The sequence below is a fragment of the Podarcis filfolensis genome, assembly GCF_964270895.1.
Source record: "Podarcis filfolensis genome assembly, chromosome: 3".
Classification (NCBI taxonomy): domain Eukaryota; kingdom Metazoa; phylum Chordata; class Lepidosauria; order Squamata; family Lacertidae; genus Podarcis; species Podarcis filfolensis.
Genome location: NC_139606.1, coordinates 30,836,190 through 30,854,461, shown reverse-complemented (window position 1 = coordinate 30,854,461; position 18,272 = coordinate 30,836,190). Strand labels below are relative to the sequence as shown.

The 18,272-nt window shown below is 39.2% G+C and overlaps 1 protein-coding gene across 14 annotated transcripts in view; it reads left to right on the top strand.

The window, feature by feature from the left end:
- The window catches only part of ROCK2 (Rho associated coiled-coil containing protein kinase 2), a 73,520-nt gene that overhangs the window by 9,177 nt on the left and 46,071 nt on the right, over positions 1 to 18,272 (top strand). For all 14 annotated transcript variants that reach the window (XM_083607045.1, XM_083607036.1, XM_083607040.1 and 11 more), the window contains 2 exons: positions 11,390 to 11,471; positions 12,917 to 13,017. In XM_083607045.1, coding sequence (XP_083463171.1) covers positions 11,390 to 11,471; positions 12,917 to 13,017 — 183 coding nt within the window. The remainder of the gene's footprint in view (positions 1 to 11,389; positions 11,472 to 12,916; positions 13,018 to 18,272) is intronic.

Below are 18,272 nucleotides of genomic sequence, written 5' to 3'. Positions count from 1 at the left end.
AGTCTATGATTAACAGCTATTCCACTTTTGAAGGGATTTATCCTTATTTTAATGGACGATGTTGCTGCACAACTTAGCAAATAGCTCTTGTCTCAGAATACAAACTGAGAACTCACATATTCAGAAACTCTAGGTCCACCTTAGTTTTGCAGTTCTTGACTGAATTACCTAGTCAAACTGTTTATTGCATATTTGTCTTAAAGGTTTACTGTCAACTTCAAGCAGTATTGGTTAAATCAGTTCCCAGATTCTCTTTCTCCCCATACAAGTGGTCTCTACTGCCTTAAGAATACATTTTGTGGTCATTGCAAGGTGTAAATCAATCATGAATATAACTGGCAAGAATTTCAATGAGTGTTGTGGTAGTTTGAAAAAGTGCTGCTATGATTGCAGAAATCACTGCTGTTAACTCTGATTAGCAGATTCACATGTAATAGTTGTCTGTGCAAGCAATGTGGAATGACTGTTTTGCATGTACAGTACTGCAAAATGTCTTGTGTGATGCAGTCCTTAGCATTAGGTAAATTAGATGTTTCTTTTAAGTTAAATACAGAGTATTGATTCCTCCCCAATAAAAAATGTATAAATTAAGCATCTGTTTATTCCAGTTAACTCTGGCTGTGTTGTGTGGGAAAGGATATTGGCTTTAAGATTATGTGCAAACTATGGGACTGTTTCCAGTTGTGATCTGAGGAAGTCTGAGAGGACCAGAAAGCCTTATTTGTTCATTCTGCATCAGGATGTGACTCCCCGCCCTTTCTCTCTCCCTTGTGCTTGTTCCTGATTCTTATGGCAGGAAAATACAAAAATAAACTTCTTGCAGTCTGTTTCCCCATGGAAAAAAAATAACCCTTGAATTTATGTAAACTCAACTATTGATATGTGATGGTGATGCTGTATGAATTCTTTTTAAGCAACTCAGCAAATTATGCTACGTTTATATGAGACAATAATACCACTTCTAGTGATACTAGATTGTTACTTGAGATGTATACTGAAAATATGTGACAGTTTTAGTGAAAATAATTTTCAGTTCTGGGCTATTTAAAATATGCAGTTCATTTAAAAGCAGTATCAAATTTGTGTTGCAGTTTGTACTATAAATTGAGATTCCAAGTTAGGGGTATACGTTTGTTCTTGTCTAAAGGCCAGTTCTCAGACATTCTTTTGACTCCCCTCCCCCAGCCCTGCATGCAGTTACCCTAGAGAAGCATTGTGTGAACTGGAGGTATGTGGGCAGGTTGGCTGCCATGATCATGCTGTTGAGTTCTTCTCTGCAGTTGCATTCTTCTGTGTGCATTTGGGGGAAAATATGGGCTCAAAGTCTAATTAGTTTGTTAGTTTGCACTATGAGTTAGAAATGTTTGTTCAAATAAACAGAAAGCAGGACTGGTTCAGAGGGCTATTTATCCTAGGTAGTTGGGACCAGTTATTGAATAGTAATGGACACTCCCATAAAGCACCAGGTTTTGCCAAACTTAACATGGAGTGTGAATATGTTGCAAGGTTCAGAGTTTAAAAAGAAAATAGTTTACAACTTTACTGTGTTTAGGGAGACTGTTTAATTTTATGAATGAACATTGTGGAAATACAGAGATACATTTTAGTTCCTTTTTTAAGCTACTCCATTTCCTCTAGTTCTGTCTCCACAGTAGGCTGGGCTACATAAAAGCAAGGAATATTCTGGCTATCTCTCTCTCTCGCTTTTGCACCTGCAGTGTGTCTCCTTCACAGTGTATATGAGTTTGACATTGCCCCCTTTACTTCTGTATTTGGCAGAAGTTTTGGCCAGTGATTAAGGGGGATGTTTATATGGAACACAAACTATAGGTAAATGGAGTCATTTTTCTATAGTAGATGTATTAACATCTGCTTTCATGATAATATTGAATGAATGGAGAGTAAAAAGGCTGTCTTAATGTATAACAGTTCTGGGGAATTGTGGTCCTATGTTCAGTCCTTGTTTCTGACATCCTGTGCCTGAAGACACTTCCCATAGCACTTTTCATGGAGGTACTTAATGCTTTTGACACATATCTTGATGGCTGGACCTCCCTGACTGTTTAATTTAGAAGCTGGATAAAATGGGCCTCTTCATTTTAATAGCAAACTCATAGCTTTGTTAAGTTAGCAATGGCCACAAAACATCAGTTAGTATTCTTTGGCTTGGAAATAGGAGATAGTACTGATATTGTCAGCATTCCCATAGTGAAATGACTAGCATTTTATTGATATACACAGGCTGCAAGACAGGGATCAAATTCTTGTGTTGTGAGATTTCAACAGTGCTTTGCATGTTCTGTTAATAGGTAGCTAAAGAGGTTCCTGGGTTGCATGTAAATTTTTGCTGAGTGGATGACACAGACAGCAAGCCAGTTGAAAAGCAATACAATGTTTATGTAACCCTTTTCAGTTTGAGCCTAGTCAGGAAATGCAATACTATGCCGTGAAGGACTTTTGTGCAAACTACGTAATTACACAGCTCAGCACTGTAGAATATTTTGTAGAGAATCCCCCCTTTCATTTGTATTTGTTGCAAGGAATTTTATCTCAGGTTGGTAGACTAATATCAGTGTAGATAAAATCTCTTAGGAGTTGCTTTTTAAAAAGTTAAATATTGTATTCAACTAAATAACTGTGCATATGGAAAAACTTCCAGGAGCATAGCAGAATCCGCCCCCCATGCCCTGTCTCCAAATTCTCCTCTAGGGGGTTGGGGTAACTCCTAGATTTGAAGGGGTTAGGGGAGGAGAGTTGTGATTATCGGGGAGGGCACCAGGCTGGAGAAGGCAGCTCTAGAACAAGAAAAAGGTATGGGTTTATTGTGTATATATGCTGTAAGGAAGTTAAATGCTGTTATAAACATATATCCTTGATAGAAAGAGCCATTGGAGTCATTGAGGCAGAATTCAGAGAATACTAGTTAGGATTTGAATGTAGGCTTTTGAAGACTTAGCATGAAAGCTTAGAGAGTTTATTTTCACAACCACAAATGTAACTGTAAAAACAACAAGATGGAAAAGGATTAGTTTGCCTCTTAAAAAAAACAAAACTATTAACTTGTGTCAAAAGTGTTGGTATGACAAACTTCCTTTTTGGAATTTGGAGCATGAGTTCACTTTGTTCAGTGTCTAATTCAAAAAATATTTTCCATTACATCTATTACTGAAAAGCAGAGAACTTCAAACTTGATTCCCACTAAAGTACTTTTTTTTGGGGGGGGGAGGTGGGGGAATTCATCGTTGCCTTGACTTTGAAAACAGTTGGTAGTTTAGTTCTTTAAAGGCGCTCCATATATGATTCCATTTCTGAAAGTGGATATTAAAAGCATTATTCAGAAAAATATTTATTCTGAAGATTCTGAAAATGTTCATCTGCTGTCACATTGCTGATAGATGCTACATTTTATCTTAAGAATGTGCTATAAAGACTCCAGAGTGGATCCTAATTTGTTTTGGTCCTAGAGAGATTGGAGCAAAGAGCTTTTGTTGTGAGATGAATTGCAAAGCTGGTTTAACAGATAAACCCTCATAGTCCCCCTCTCTGTGCTTCCACACCATATTTTTGTAAATTTTAAAGCCTCTTAAGACATGGATCTTGAGTTCAAGTTCTCTCCATAGATGGAGGTGTTGTCTAGACTTTAAAAATAATATCTTAAGCCGCTTCTTAAAATATTCATTCCAGGGGTCATATTTTTCTACAGAGGTAAGCAGTATGATATCAAGCCTGACTGCTGCCATTTGAATTCAGCAGTTAACTGAAAATGAATATTAATAATACAGTGGTGTGGGTAGGTGGTTTTTGGGCTGAGGAATTGGCATTTGATCTGTTTTGGATGTGGCTGCTCTTCCTTCCCCTGAAAAAGGCGATGGGCATGTAGAATAGTCTTAGATCCAGCTTTGTTTCTAGAGGCCCACCTGCCCTTGTTGGCACAAAGCACCAGCTGATTTACTAGTTGTGGTCATTTCTGGACAGGGACAGTTCGACTACAGTGATTAAAGCTCTGGTGCGTTTTATGTGGGACTGTTCCTGAAGGTGATTTGGAAGCAACCAGAATCTTAACTGGTATAGCTGGATTTATGTATATCTTGCCAATTTTAAAATAACTTCCAGAAGGAAGTTACGCTGCTGGTATTTAACTTTGAAGCTCTAAATGGCTTGGGACCCAAATACCTGAGGGATCTCATCTTGTCATACCTATGTGCCCAGAGCACCCCTTCCTTTGCAACAAGTTTAAAATCCATCAAGTTAAAAGCCAAGAAAATAAATCTGGGGCTTTATGATCTGGTGAGGCCCTCTCCAGTTGTCTCTTTTTTCAGAGGTGTATTATTGAATAAGAAAGGGCAAAAAGGGGGGGATTCCTGGCAATGGAAATTTGGTTATGGAATGCCCTCCCTAAAGTGGATCACCTCACTTCAAAATTACAGTCTATATTGGCACTAGGCAAAAGTGGTCTTTTTCATTTTAGCTTGTAATTTTAGTTGTCTTAAAGATTTTTATCTATTCTGTCTTTGTATTTGCACTGTGAAAGAATTGATTGTACACTGCCCTGAAGTACTAAACAGGATGAAGGGTGGTAAAATGTTTTGAATAAAGAAAACATTGAGCAATCCTAATATTCCTATCACTACCGCCTTCAGCACACTCAAGGCTAGAGCTCCACCCTCTTCCATTATGTTGACGATTATGTGCTTTTATTTCCGCTGTTCGTTGCTGAATGTTTTAGGAATTTGTATTTAATTTTTGCACTGTGTTTTAGTTTTATATGCTGCCTCAAGTTTTAAGCATGTACAGAAAGGAGGGATACACATTAACAAATAAATAAAAGAGTGATATCACTTACTATGTCTAAAATAAAGGAAACATTTACTAATGAAAGCAATAATCACCATGCTATCTCTTCCCCGGGAAAAGACCTTCTGTTCAGAAAAGTTTTCAGTGATTATTTGCAAATATGTCAGTTGACCTCCCCTAGACTTTTTTTTTTGAAGACTAGGTTCTGAGAGCTGATGCAGATGTTCAATAGGGCACATGCTATTCTTGATAGCATTGTAAAACACCAGAGATTCACATGCAGGGTTACATGTTTGAATTTTTTTAATTTTAAGATCTCATTGTATGTGAGATTCTTGCATCAGACGTTTTTACTTGGCATGCTAACGGTTCATTCCTGAGCAAGTATATACCAGCAAGCTTGCTTTTGAATTTTTTTTTTTTTGCAAAGTGACCCTTCCCCAAGCTATCAATGGCTAGTAATCATGATTGCTATATGTTACCTCCATTATCAGAGGCAGCATTTCCCTAAATTCCAGTTGCTGGGGAATAACAGCAGGAGAGTGAGTTTCACAAAAGGCATCTGATTTGCCACTGCAGAAAAGAGGATTCTGAACTAAATCGACCTTTGCTGGTCAGATCCAGCATAGCTTTTCTTTGGTTCTGTGAGTTCACCTCTTACTGCAGCTCTCTGTTTTTCATCCCACATAGTCCAGTGGCTTCATCAATGAATCTTTTGCCCAACGTTGGGCTTGAACCCACTTCCCTGAGATTAAGAGTCTCATGCTCTACCAATTGATCTATCTATGATGACAATAGACCCATTGCAAGAGCAAGCTTCTTCTCACACACTGCAGGATCTAATTTGTAGATTCCCAAGATGCTGTAATAATAACTTCAAATTAGCATGTAACCGCATGCATACACACTCTCCTTTTCTTATTTGCTCATAAGGAAAAGTGCTAAAAAGTAAACTCCATTGCTTTGCCATAAGCAGCAATATGTTTAGCATAGGGCTCCTTTTTGGGGTCCTTGTCCAGTCCCGGGTATCCATTCTGCGTTTGTCTTCCTGCTTTAGGAATATTATAGAACTTTAGCTTTTTACAATCCAGAACCCACCTTTAGCTCAAACATGCATTTTGAGGATCTACTTCTTAATCTTTTACTACATGTTTGTATGATGTTACTGTTGCTGTTGCAACCAGCCTTATGTCAGACAGCAGTCCAGTAATGGGTCCTGAACTTAATCTACCAACTGAAGACCCATGTTGTAGAACTCTAGCCAGAAAGTTGGTGTTTATAAACTCCTTTAATAAGAGACATGGAGAAAATCTTTAAAAACAACTAAAAAGGGGAGAGAGAGAGAGAGACATGGAGCATATGTGCATGTATCAAGGGGTATGTCAAGTGTTGTCTCATTTAGTTCTCTATATACACTTCCATAAAGCCTCAGGTCTGTTTGTGCAACTTTTTTATGACACTGTCTGCTTTAGTGTGCAAGCTCATGACAACCTATTCATTATTATTCATAATGGCCTCTCTAGCATAAGGTCCTGGCAGGCATTATTGTGAGTTTTGTGCTTTGTGGTATAATGTCCCATTCTTTGTATAAGGTTACCTTGTGTCCAGACCTGGATTTTCTTCATTAGGTGGTTTTTAATGCTTACCTTACCAGTGGTGTTTTCTCCGCCACCAAATCTCCAGGAGGTCAGAATGCATGACTTGCATACTTTGAAAGAGTGATGGGGCAAGCAGCTGTCTACCCAGATAGGACAGCAATCTTGTGGAAGGATAGCATCATATTTGTGTGCTGTTCTTGTGTGTTGCTATTCAGACTTTCACAACAGAAAATTACTTGCCCCATGGGGATTCTCCTTTCTCGCATCTCCCTTCACTCCCCTGCACAACCCCATCATCTGCTCTTGAGGATACTTCAGTCTTCTGGTAACCATGAAGACTCAGAGTCTGGGGCACCTGCCCAGGGGCACCACTGGAAGCCTTCATGGGTACTATGACACCCAGGGACGCCAGTTTGGGGACCTCTTTAGAATTGATTGGAGCATTTATATGGTAGAATATAGCAATATTTGTTCTTCAAAATAACTCCATAAGAATATATAACAAGTACATTGCTTATTATTGGCAAATTTGGTGGAACTCCTTTAGATATTACTATTGCCTTATATATTTTGATAGCTGGAGATATGGGAGGTGTATGTGTTAAATATATTCTGCTCCTTTATGCTTCATCAGAATCAAAGTCTTCAACCATGACCAACTGTGATAGAGATGGATATGTGCACACAAAGCAGCGTGGGTTGTATTTTCAGATCATGAGTCAATTCAAAGAAAGATTAATATTTCTAGAAATCCTATTTAAGTATCCAGTGAAAGGATTTCCAGTTAGGTCAAACATGCAGGATTGAATACGTACTTAGCTGGAAGTAATGCAGCTATATATGCTGTGACCTCTCAAGCATCAAGGTATGCTGCAAGGTACCAGCTCTTATATTTTTAGCTAATGATGAGTACATTAACTTTATATATAGTAGTAAACTCTATTTTAATTCTGCAAGCATAGATATGTTTCTGGCTGACAATGCAGATGCCTTCATCCTCGTGCCCAGAATGCTTAAAGTATACAATGATGCCGCTTCCACAACCTTTCAAATGAACTGTAGCCATGTTCTCATACACAAGCTCTCTCTGTGTTCCTTCATTTCTTGAATTATTTACTTTCCTTAAAATAAAGTGACAACTGAGTGAGAAAAGCATAGTGGAGATATTGTTGGACTTCTCTGACTCTTTTTCTCTCTCTCTTCAACTCTAAATCCCATTGGATTCCTGGCCCACAGTTCCCAGTAGTCATATTCTATCTCCATTTGCTTCCTTGGGTTCCTGCTTTTCAGCCCATTACCTTTTTCCTTTGCCTTAGTGTCTCCTTACCTGAAACAAGAGGAATTTGTAATAATATCCCTGTCCTTCCTCCCACCTCCCAATGACTGCCTTGTAGGTCCCTGCTTGGAGTGATATTTTAAAATTAGGACTACGTCAAGCCATTTATAAAAGTGGTGATTAGTCATAGTATTTAAGTTGGCAGCACTGTCATTTTCTATTCTATTTAGGGGTGTGCATTAGATATTTTAGCATCTACTGTATTATTATATAGCTCATTTTCTCCCTCCTAACTCTTCTTGTAGTTCATCACCGACAACTATGAAAGCCTGTGAGTAACTTGTCTCACTATTCAATACGGGTCTGGGGAACGTGTGGCTCCTCAGATATTGTAGGACTGCATTTCCCATCTTGGTAAGGTGTGAGGAAAATGATGCAGCCCTCTCAGAGGTATCATGCGCTCTGCTATTCCTCTCCAAATGTTTCATAAATACATAACCTCTTCAAAGCATATTCAGTCTTCTTTATGTTTATTTTGTGTTCCTTATTTATAGTAATAGTAATGGAAGGTTACAAGTTATGAAGCAAGTTATGAAGCAGCAATTCTATTTTTTTAAAGAAGTACCTTTCCCGGTATTGACCTGCTGATGGGAATGGGAATAAGCTTCAAATGTTGAGGGAAACCTTGAAGCTAAAATTAACAAAGTGCTTTTAGATGTGTTCTCAGAAAATGAAAGGGAATGAATGAACCTGTGGGAATTAAGTTCAGCTCAAAAGCAGGGGTGTAAAATCACTTTAGCACATCTCCTATAGAGAGGATATGATGATACAGAGTATACATGGGATTTTCTCCCAAACATCTCTACTCCTTCACCTAACGATAGGCAGAAAACCATCAATATTGGGTTGGTTTCACATTTCCCCCTTATTCCAGGGTCTTAACCACTTGGTCCATCTTGCTTTATTGAAGGAGGGAGTGCAAACATGATCTATACAGGACTTTCTTTACTGTCTTACTTTTCTATCTTACTAAAGATAGAGCTCCAGAGTACCAGGAAATACATCCTTGTGGAGATGTGCCTTGACAGTGGGGGGAGTAGAGTGATGTTTGTGTTATCTCTTGAGACTTAATAAATATCTGAGAGCCCAAACCCTCCATAAACAGCATAATGAATTTCTATTATCTGTGTTGTTGAATTTACCGAATTCTAAACTTCAGGATACTGTTGGTGGTTTTCTTTTGGGATTTATTCCTTTCCTCAATTTCTGACTTGTAAGCTAACTCAAAACTAAAACCAGCTGAAGAATCCATAAGTGAATATTGGCATCTGCTCAGAACATATTACATTAGATAATTGAGTCTTCGTGACTACAGTGCCACAACAGAAATAGAGGATTTTGTGATACGCTCCTTGACTGTGAGAAGAAAAAAGCAGCAGATGAACTGTGTGGGAAGTGACAAATGAAGAAAAATGAAAAGTTGGAAACTATTTCTGCTTACATGCAAAGTTTGAGTCTTCATTAGTAACTTAGTTCTTTTATAAGAATCTGATTTTTAAAAAAGAACTTGACGAGTTCAATTTGCTATAAACAAAAATATTAAAATATGGTTTTAAACTTCTAGCTTTTCTGTCTCTAAGAGATCAGGTTCTGAAATGATTATTCTCTAAATGAGATATTTGGATATTAACATTTTTAATTGACAATGATTGAGATTTCAGATCTCTTGTCTCTTGTCACATCCCATTTAACCCAAAATTCACATTTTTCATAAACTTACTAATTAATAGCATATTTGTAAAATTCACAACATGCCAGAGATCAGTAATGCTTCCATATTATTATTCTTTACTTACATCCTGAGAGAGCTTGCTAGAAAGCTGGTTCAGGACTTCTGGCTGATTTCTAGCTGAGCTTTCTGAGTAACGATGGACTTTTGCTGAGGATGCCTTGATGGCTAAGCTAGGTCATCCACCTGTTTTGTTATGTCAATAGTGAAGACAATTAAATTGGTGTAACTGGCTTCCATTAATGTATCAGCCTGGAAAATGTCCCTTCCAAATCCAGAGAGAAGTACAACCGTAGTAAGGAGTAGAAACTCTAGTTCAGAAATTATTGAAAAAAGAAAACTATTATGAATGCATATTTGTACATATAGTTGTGCTGTACTTGCTTTTGCCTTGGGTGTGTTTTGTTAGATAATGCTATTTTTAGTTTGGTTGACTTCAAACTTTGACAAAAAGGGAAGATCGGAAGTGAACAGTGAAATCACTATAATAACATACTTCCTGTTTGAAGTGGGTTTTTTTTTTTAATCTATGAGGCCTAGACAGAGGATATGTCATTTCCTGGATTACTTATCTTTAGTATAGATGGCCTGCTGTACTACATAATCTCTTGACCCCCCCAAACATTCATCAGGGTTTATATCTATAGTACAGAAGCAGCGAGTAATTTTAAAAATCTTTGCTTGCTAATTGGCTGCTTAAATCTGTGACCTTTAAATAAATACGTTTAGGATTGAGATGTGGATGTGTTTATTTGGAGATTCCTCAGCAAGAGTTATATGGCTGAAGCCATGCTCCTCAAATGTTTTGAAATGAGGCCAGTATATATATTTACTCAAAACTTTGGGACCTACATCTGAAATAATTTAATTTTTCAAGCCCTAATTTCCCCCTGTACAACAGAAGACAAGAATATCACATCAATAGTTAACATTGGATTTTTAAAAAATTAATGTTAACACATATGTGCAATATTTATGGCAGTATGTATTTAAATAGAATTTAAGTATGACATAATAGAGAGAACAAGCAAATGTGTGGGACCCCAGAGAGGAGCTTATAGTCACTTTACTGTTCCTCTGTCTTTTTTATTCCCATGTCGTGTTCCCAGTAACTTTTATTCAGAACCATGTTGCTCCTTTTATGTGAAGGCTCCGTTTAGTCACCTCATGTTAACTGTGTGGTGTTACATTATGAATTGCATTGTGAAACCTGAATCAACCGTATATCAGACTGTGTTGGCAGCTTCACATCTAGGCTTCTACACTGGGTTGCAGGCAGGGCTGCCTTTTATTGACAGCTGCACCTAATACAGAATTCTGCAATTTCTCTATGGTCAGAAGTAGGGTGTAAAGTGTTTATTACTCCAATTCAGCTCATCTATAGGGACTTTTTGATACCTACCTTGTAAAGATAAATATTTATCGTATTCAAATATAAAGATCAGCCATCTCTCCCAATTCAGAGGTAATCAGTTAGCAATACTGAAAAACAAAAGAACATGCCATCCCTGTTTCAATTTTGCCAGAGTGGTTCTTCCACTTAGATGGTGTTTCAGCGTATGCTTAATCTGGTGTAGTCCTGTTAGGAATATTACAAATTGATCCAAAGATTATTTAATTTTATGTTCACTTTTCCATTCTCTGTCTGGCTTTGCAGTTTTGTTTTTAAATGACTTGTAAAATTAGGAGTTATTATTACATATCCTGGTCTGCTTTTGAAAAGTGTGAGATGTCTTTGCCCCAAGGAGGTTATATTTGCAATGTAGATGCTGCAAAAATTTATGTATAATTTATTCAGGTCTATTTGTAGTATGTACTTGACATTCCATGATGCTATATCTGTTCAAGTAAGTGTGGAGTGGAAAAGGATAACTACTCTAAAATATAATTACAATTAACCTTATATATGTGTATGTGTGTGTTTTTTTATAGGATAGTTTGAATTCCTTAGTTCTTGATTTGGATTACCCAGCATTGAGGAAGAACAAGAACATAGACAACTTCTTAAACAGATGTAAGTTTCCCTTATATACAATACTTGTCATTGTTTTTTAATGTTAGGTGAAACTGTTTTTTATTCACCTGTCTGCCCAAGCTATATTAAAATTTTGAAACAGGAGTTGTGCTGTTAACCATATTTGACAATACAATCTGCCAACTTCAATTTACCAAATTATAGTTTAGTATAACCCACACAAACATGAATGAGGTGCACTGAGTCTTAGATTCACTGTACTCTCCCTCTCCTCTTCCTGCACATCTAGGAGCAGGACCTTTGAAGCTTTTGAAAGCCTTGAGAAAGGTGTGCCCTTCAGTTGATAGGGTGGGAGTGTGCCATCAAATGCCCCCACCTCATGTTTCTCATTCAGAAAGTGCTCAGAAGTGTTGAAAACTTTCTCTCTGCTTTGTTCCTCTCCCCAGCCCAACTCTGCCACCATTGCCACTTCTGAAAACGACAGCACTGGTGGCAGCAACAGCAGGGGAGATTCCAGCCAAACTGCTCTCTGAAATGGTGCCTGCCCCACCCCCCTTAACATCACTCCAGCGATGCTTAAAGAGGGGGCAGATGCTGGTTCAGAGAGCGGTTGTGCTTTGCAAGTCTTCCACCCCACCACTCTCTTGCTGGCTGCACTGCCCACTCTGCCAAACTCTTGCCAGTCATTGTGGCCTCTGCCAGCCTCTCCAGTGCTGACCTCTGTTACCTGGCCACCTGCTCTCTCCCTCATTGGCCTCTACTGCCCAGTCGGCCACCCAATAAATTTCTAGTACCACTAGTTTATTGCCACCCAATAAATTTCTAGTACCACCAGTCTGTGGCCACACAACCTGCAGTGTCATGACATTCTTAACAGTTTTATATTTTAGATAGATATCATCTAGGTTGTATCCAACACTGAGCAATTGGATTGCCACTTGCTCAACTGGACTTCCCTTCCCTTTCCTCCCCCTTGTGCCCTCCATCTGCTCTAGAGTGCTTTCCAACCCTCTGGAGCAAATTTTGAGGGCATGCAAGAGGCTGCAGGTGGCAGAGGAGAAGGAAGAACTCTGTTGGGCATACAGAAGTATGTTGTGCAAATGAGACTGCAGCACTGGATACAACCCATGCAGATACTTCCTATTTCATGTAGACAGAGGGGAGGAGAGAGAGGATGATATCCACTTGGTTATCTGGTGGACAGTGTCTGTTTGTGGATGGGGGGTGGCTGATTTCCATTGTCCCTGGCAGCCCCCAGTGCCCTCTGAAAATTGTTCTGGAGGTTAATAACTATGATTAACTTAGGTTCATCAATTTCAGTGGGTCTGCTCTAAGTAAAAGTTAGCTGACTAGAATCCTGTAATTATTCTGTACAAAAGGCTTAAAATGGACAGAACCTTTTGTCAGCTTTTTCAAAACACATGACTGATTGTATTTGTATAAACTGTTGGTGTGCACTGTAATGCCTTCTTTAAAATTGTTAGATGAGAAAGTTGTGGAAAATATCCGTGGTCTTCAAATGAAAGCAGAAGATTACGATGTTGTTAAAGTGATTGGAAGAGGTGCATTTGGTGAAGTACAGCTGGTAAGAATTTACAGTCCTTATAAGACCTTTGAATTTGCGTTCAAGTTTAACTTGTTTGAAATACCCGGTATAGTTAGGCTCAATCTCCTTTATATTTATTGAACACACCATTTAAGAACATGTTTTGTTCAACTACAGGTGTCATATAGTATACAATATGATTTTTTGTGTGCAGATTCTGGCTTCCTGATATTCTCCCCCCCCCCTCACTCTAGCTTCTGTTTGCATGGTGAGTGGATTTCCAGTGATCAAATGACAGGGCTTTTGCATCCTGTTTATTGGTAGCTCAAAGTCCTATCCCCCCTGCCCAACTGTATGGACATGATGAGGGAGTTGAATAATTAACTGCTTTATTTTATTTTATTTGAATTATTTATTTCAATATCATATACGTTACCAGGAATCAATATTAAAAAGATATTCAGCAAAAATTTCCACAATTTACTCACTAATAATTTCACTGGACAGCGATAGTAAAAGTGCTTCTATTTCACTCAGTTTCCTTCTATGCAAGGGCAACCAAGGTGTATCCAATAGAAAGTTTAAGGGTGTATGCTGTCAACTTGAACAACTATTGCTTGTTCATATGTCTCAATGGCCCTTCAGGTTATGTGCATTTAACTTGTGCACATTCAACTTTATGTGTGTGGCAATAAATAAATACAAATTAGAAAGGCGGTGGGGTTCCAGGGAAAATGACGTTGGCAGTCCCATCCGCCATTGAACCTAGTGAATTTTGAGTATGTGTTTTTGGTTCTAGGCATGATCCATGGAAAATAACCATAAAGTAAGTTATGGGCTTACAGTATAAAAACATTGCAATTATGCATCCCTTTCTTTAGCCTAAGGAGTCAGGTCCCCCAATCTCTCTCGCTCTTACAAATTGGTTCATTATCATTGCATCATGGAAGTGTTGCTGTCCTTCATATTCTCTTACATTTTATCCAGTTTGGGTTGGTGGGTTGCCTGGACAACTGTATTTTTCTTAAATGTTGGTCTTCTTTGATATGAAACCATGATATTTGGATACATATATATAATTCCCCAGGGTTCGTCAAGAAAGGAAGTGGAGAATGTTCTTTTCAAAAGCATGAAGTGGGATACCCACCCACCCACACCCAAGACCAGACAATCTAATCCAATCCCAGATATTAGTTACCGTATTTTTCGCTCGATAACACGCACCTGACCATAACACGCACATAGTTTTTAGAGGAGGAAAACAAGAAAAAAAAATTCTGAATGAAACAGTGGATGTATCATTTTTGTGCTTCATGCTGCGGCCACAGACATGTGATTTGATGGTGAGTTTGGGGTAGCCCAATGCAAAGATGCTGAGGATCCATGTGGATCCATGCTTTGTAACCACGTTTTTGCACCATTGCAGCCCCAGGCAACAGTGGGTGCATGATTTTTTTGGTGCAGGCTGTAGCCATGGACATGCTATGTGATCTGTTGGTGAATTTGGGGTGACCCAATGCAAAGATCCTGAGGATCCATGTGGATCCATGCTTTGTAACCACGTTTTTGTACCATTGCAGCCCCAGGCAACAGTGGGTGCGTGATTTTTTTGGTGCAGGCTGTAGCCATGGACATGCTATGTGATCTGATGGTGAATTTGGGGTGACCCAATGCAAAGATCCTGAGGATCCATGTGGATCCATGCTTTGTAACCACGTTTTTGTACCATTGCAGCCCCAGGCAACAGTGGGTGCGTGATTTTTTTGGTGCAGGCTGTAGCCATGGACATGCTATGTGATCTGATGGTGAATTTGGGGTGACTCAATGCAAAGATCCTGAGGATCCATGTGGATCCGTGATTGGAACCACGTTTTAAGTAGGGAGGGAAGGAAAAACATAGAAGCGACAAGGAGAGGGGTGTGCAGAGAAGCAGCTGGCTAAGAATGCAGGAGAGGGGTTTTACCGAGGGAGGAAAGGAAGGCAAAAGTCCCCCCCCCCACAAGCCAACCAGCTCTCTCTCTCCCCCCCCCCCAACCTGCATGTTGCCTTCGAGTCCCAGACGCACGGAGAGGAATTAGAAGGAAGGACGCTCTGCTTGCCTGGAGGGGAGGGGTTTTCTCTGCTCTTTGTTCCGTTTGAGCAAACACAGTAAGGAAACAGAAGCGGGTGATCAGTAAGACCCTGAGGCAGAATGCAGGAAAGCAGCAGCTTCCTCCTTTCCTCCCTTCTCCGGACGATTTGATATTTGCCTGATTTTTGCCTTCACTCGCGCTTGTCAGCTCCAGGGACCACACATTCGCTCAATAACACGCACAGACATTTCCCCTTACTTTTTAGGAGAAAAAATCTGCGTGTAATAGAGGGAAAAATACGGTAAATGATATGTCATTGTCTCTTGATAGTAGGGGGTAAACCCCACCCATTCTTGGGCATTTACTTAGTTGTAATAGCTTGTTTGTTTTAACTTCGTGGAGAATAATAATAAACTAAGAGCTTCCCACAGTCTCAGTCAGTCTAACTAATCATCTGAAAGTTGTAGCCTTAATAATATAAACAGTATTAAGTGACCCTGTGTATACAAGGTGTGTCACCATTAATCTTGAGTCCTACTTAAAATTTTGACTTATATTAAGACCTAACAAATGTACATCTGCAAGATGTCTTTCCCCAGATCACCCTCTCAATCCAGCAGTGCTTCCAAATCAGCAAATGTATGCTGGCATCTTCACAAGTTGGCTACATGAGTACCTTTTCCTTGTATACAGGGTTGTTGCAGCCAAGAGCATGTTAGGCAAAGTAGCATTTTTAAAAGGAGGCTAGGAAATGAACTCTTGCATATGGGCACTAGCTGGTGTGGGACAATTATTGAACAGTCTCCAATGATGTACAAGCATGGGAATGTCCCATTTAACTCAGTGAGGCTTACTTCTCAGTAGGTGTGCACAGGATTGCCCTGTACAGTGGTGCCTCAGGTTACATACGCTTCAGGTTACAGACTCCGCTAACCAAGAAATAGTGCTTCAGGTTAAGAACTTTGCTTCAGGATGAGAACAGAAATTGTGCTCCGGTGGCGCAGCGGCAGCAGGAGGCCTCATTAGCTAAAGTGGTGCTTCAGGTTAAGTACAGTTTCAGGTTAAGAATGAACCTCTGGAACGCATTAAGTACTTAACCTGAGGTACCACTGTACATGGCAAAAGCTGCTCACTGATACCCATGCAATTTTGTGATTCTCCCCACATTTTGTTTCACCAGTTGTTCCATTAGTGTAGTAGGAAAATCTAAAAAAAAGCCCTTTTAACTGGTTCAAAAAAATAGCATTTTTATTTTACTGTTGTCTGGGTATGCCTCTCTGTTGAATATTCAAAGTTAACATCCGACTAGTCATGTGAGGGGAAAGTCAAACATTTTCTTGAAAACTATGCAGTGAAGGTCCTTTGTATAATCTCAAAAGTGTTTACTAAGAAACAAGTTAATTGAAATTGAAACAGTTTAAAGAAATGAACATGTGTGTTACTCTTGCATATTCCTCCTCCTCGTTAAGAACTGCCAATATATTTGTTGCAAGTACTTCCACTGCCCTGCTAGCAGACCACTGACCATGCAAGACTGTGCCTCTCTTCTTCTTTTTACTTGATAAGCTTTCCAAAATAACCCAAAGTCTTCAAAAACTTGGTGATTGCTGCTTAATGTAAATTGAGCAAGTTTGCCCAGTTACTCACACATCAGCTTCTGAGGTGCAGATCTTTTCTTCTTCTTCTGTGCAGTGTACATGGTTATAATACCTTGTTGCTTATACAGTTGTACAATGCTGTAGCTGAGCAATGCCTCTCTGCAGGTAAACAAATGAGGAAATACGCCTTCAGGAGAAGGTTAAACAAACAAATTGCAAAGGTATTGGTCCTTTCCTGGTTAGGTTACAATATGCTTTAATCCATATATATCTAATGTTGAAAAACTTAAAACAATCTCTTATCTATAGTATATTTCTCAGTGTATGTCTTTTGTAAGATATTTAGCAGTTTGTCTTTTCCAATATACAAGGCTGCTTAAGCTGCAACTGAGGAACAATTCTTAGTTGCCACCCATCTAGAATACAGTGGTACCTCAGGTTACATACGCTTCAGGTTACATACGCTTCAGGTTACAAACTCCGCTAACCCAGAAATAGTGCTTCAGGTTAAGAAATTTGCTTCAGGATGAGAACAGAAATCGTGCTCCGGTGGCGTGGCAGCAGCAGGAGGCCCCATTAGCTAAAGTGGTGCTTCAGGTTAAGAACAGTTTCAGGTTAAGAACAGGCCTCCGGAACGAATTAAGTACTTAACCCGAGGTACCACTGTATTTATTCTGAATGTGTCCGCAATAACAATTGTCTACGATAATTAGAATTTACTAATCACTAGTAATGGGACAAGCAAAGCCCATTGCTCAGTGCTACAATTCCCAAGTGCCTGGTAACTAGTTGGCTGTCAGGTGCTTGGGACTTTGACAGTTGGGTGTGACATAATAATGAGATCAGGTAATTGACAGGTGGGTTGTCCTTCTCACCTGTCAAGAGTTGGCCAGTAGGGTGGGGAAAGATAACTATTTCATCCACTGGAACAACAAGCTTCCCCACTCTTGTACTAGTGTCATCAAACACCAATTTGGTTTCATTGCAATCGGAAGGGGGTGGGAAATAAATGAAAAACATTGAAAATTGATTATCCCCCATGAGAATAGTTATTTTCATATCCTGCCTTCTTCCAAACAGGTGCAAAGTGGCATTTTTAGCACAATCACCCACTTAGGTAGATTTAGCTGAAAGACAGTGGCTTGCCTAATGCCAACCAGTTAAGCAATTAATCTAATTTTTGACACTTTGCAACAATATTAATATAGTTGTCACTGTGAATATTCCAGGAGTGATAGTGGAGATGTGGAGATGATCTGTAGGGATTTGTGGCTCGTATAGCATCTTCATAGCATTGTGCAGCTTTGAAGTTCTGTCAGTCTGTATTACTTGTTTGTATGTGTGGGGTAGGAATCAGTAAGCAATTAACCATTATTTCCATTTGAGGTGACTTTGTAATTAATTTTATAGGAGTGATCTGGCATGGAACAGGATGGGTTGTTGGAAGGGGAGAACAAGCTTTTAAAAAAGCTGGTGGAAGAACTTTAAAGAGTTCTTCTATCCCATTTGAGCAAGAGCTTCTAACTTGTTTAAGTACAATACTTAATGGTACAGCAGAATAGGCACTCTAGAACCAGTTAACATCTCATATGTGCTTTGTAAAAAATTTGCCCTTTCACTTAAA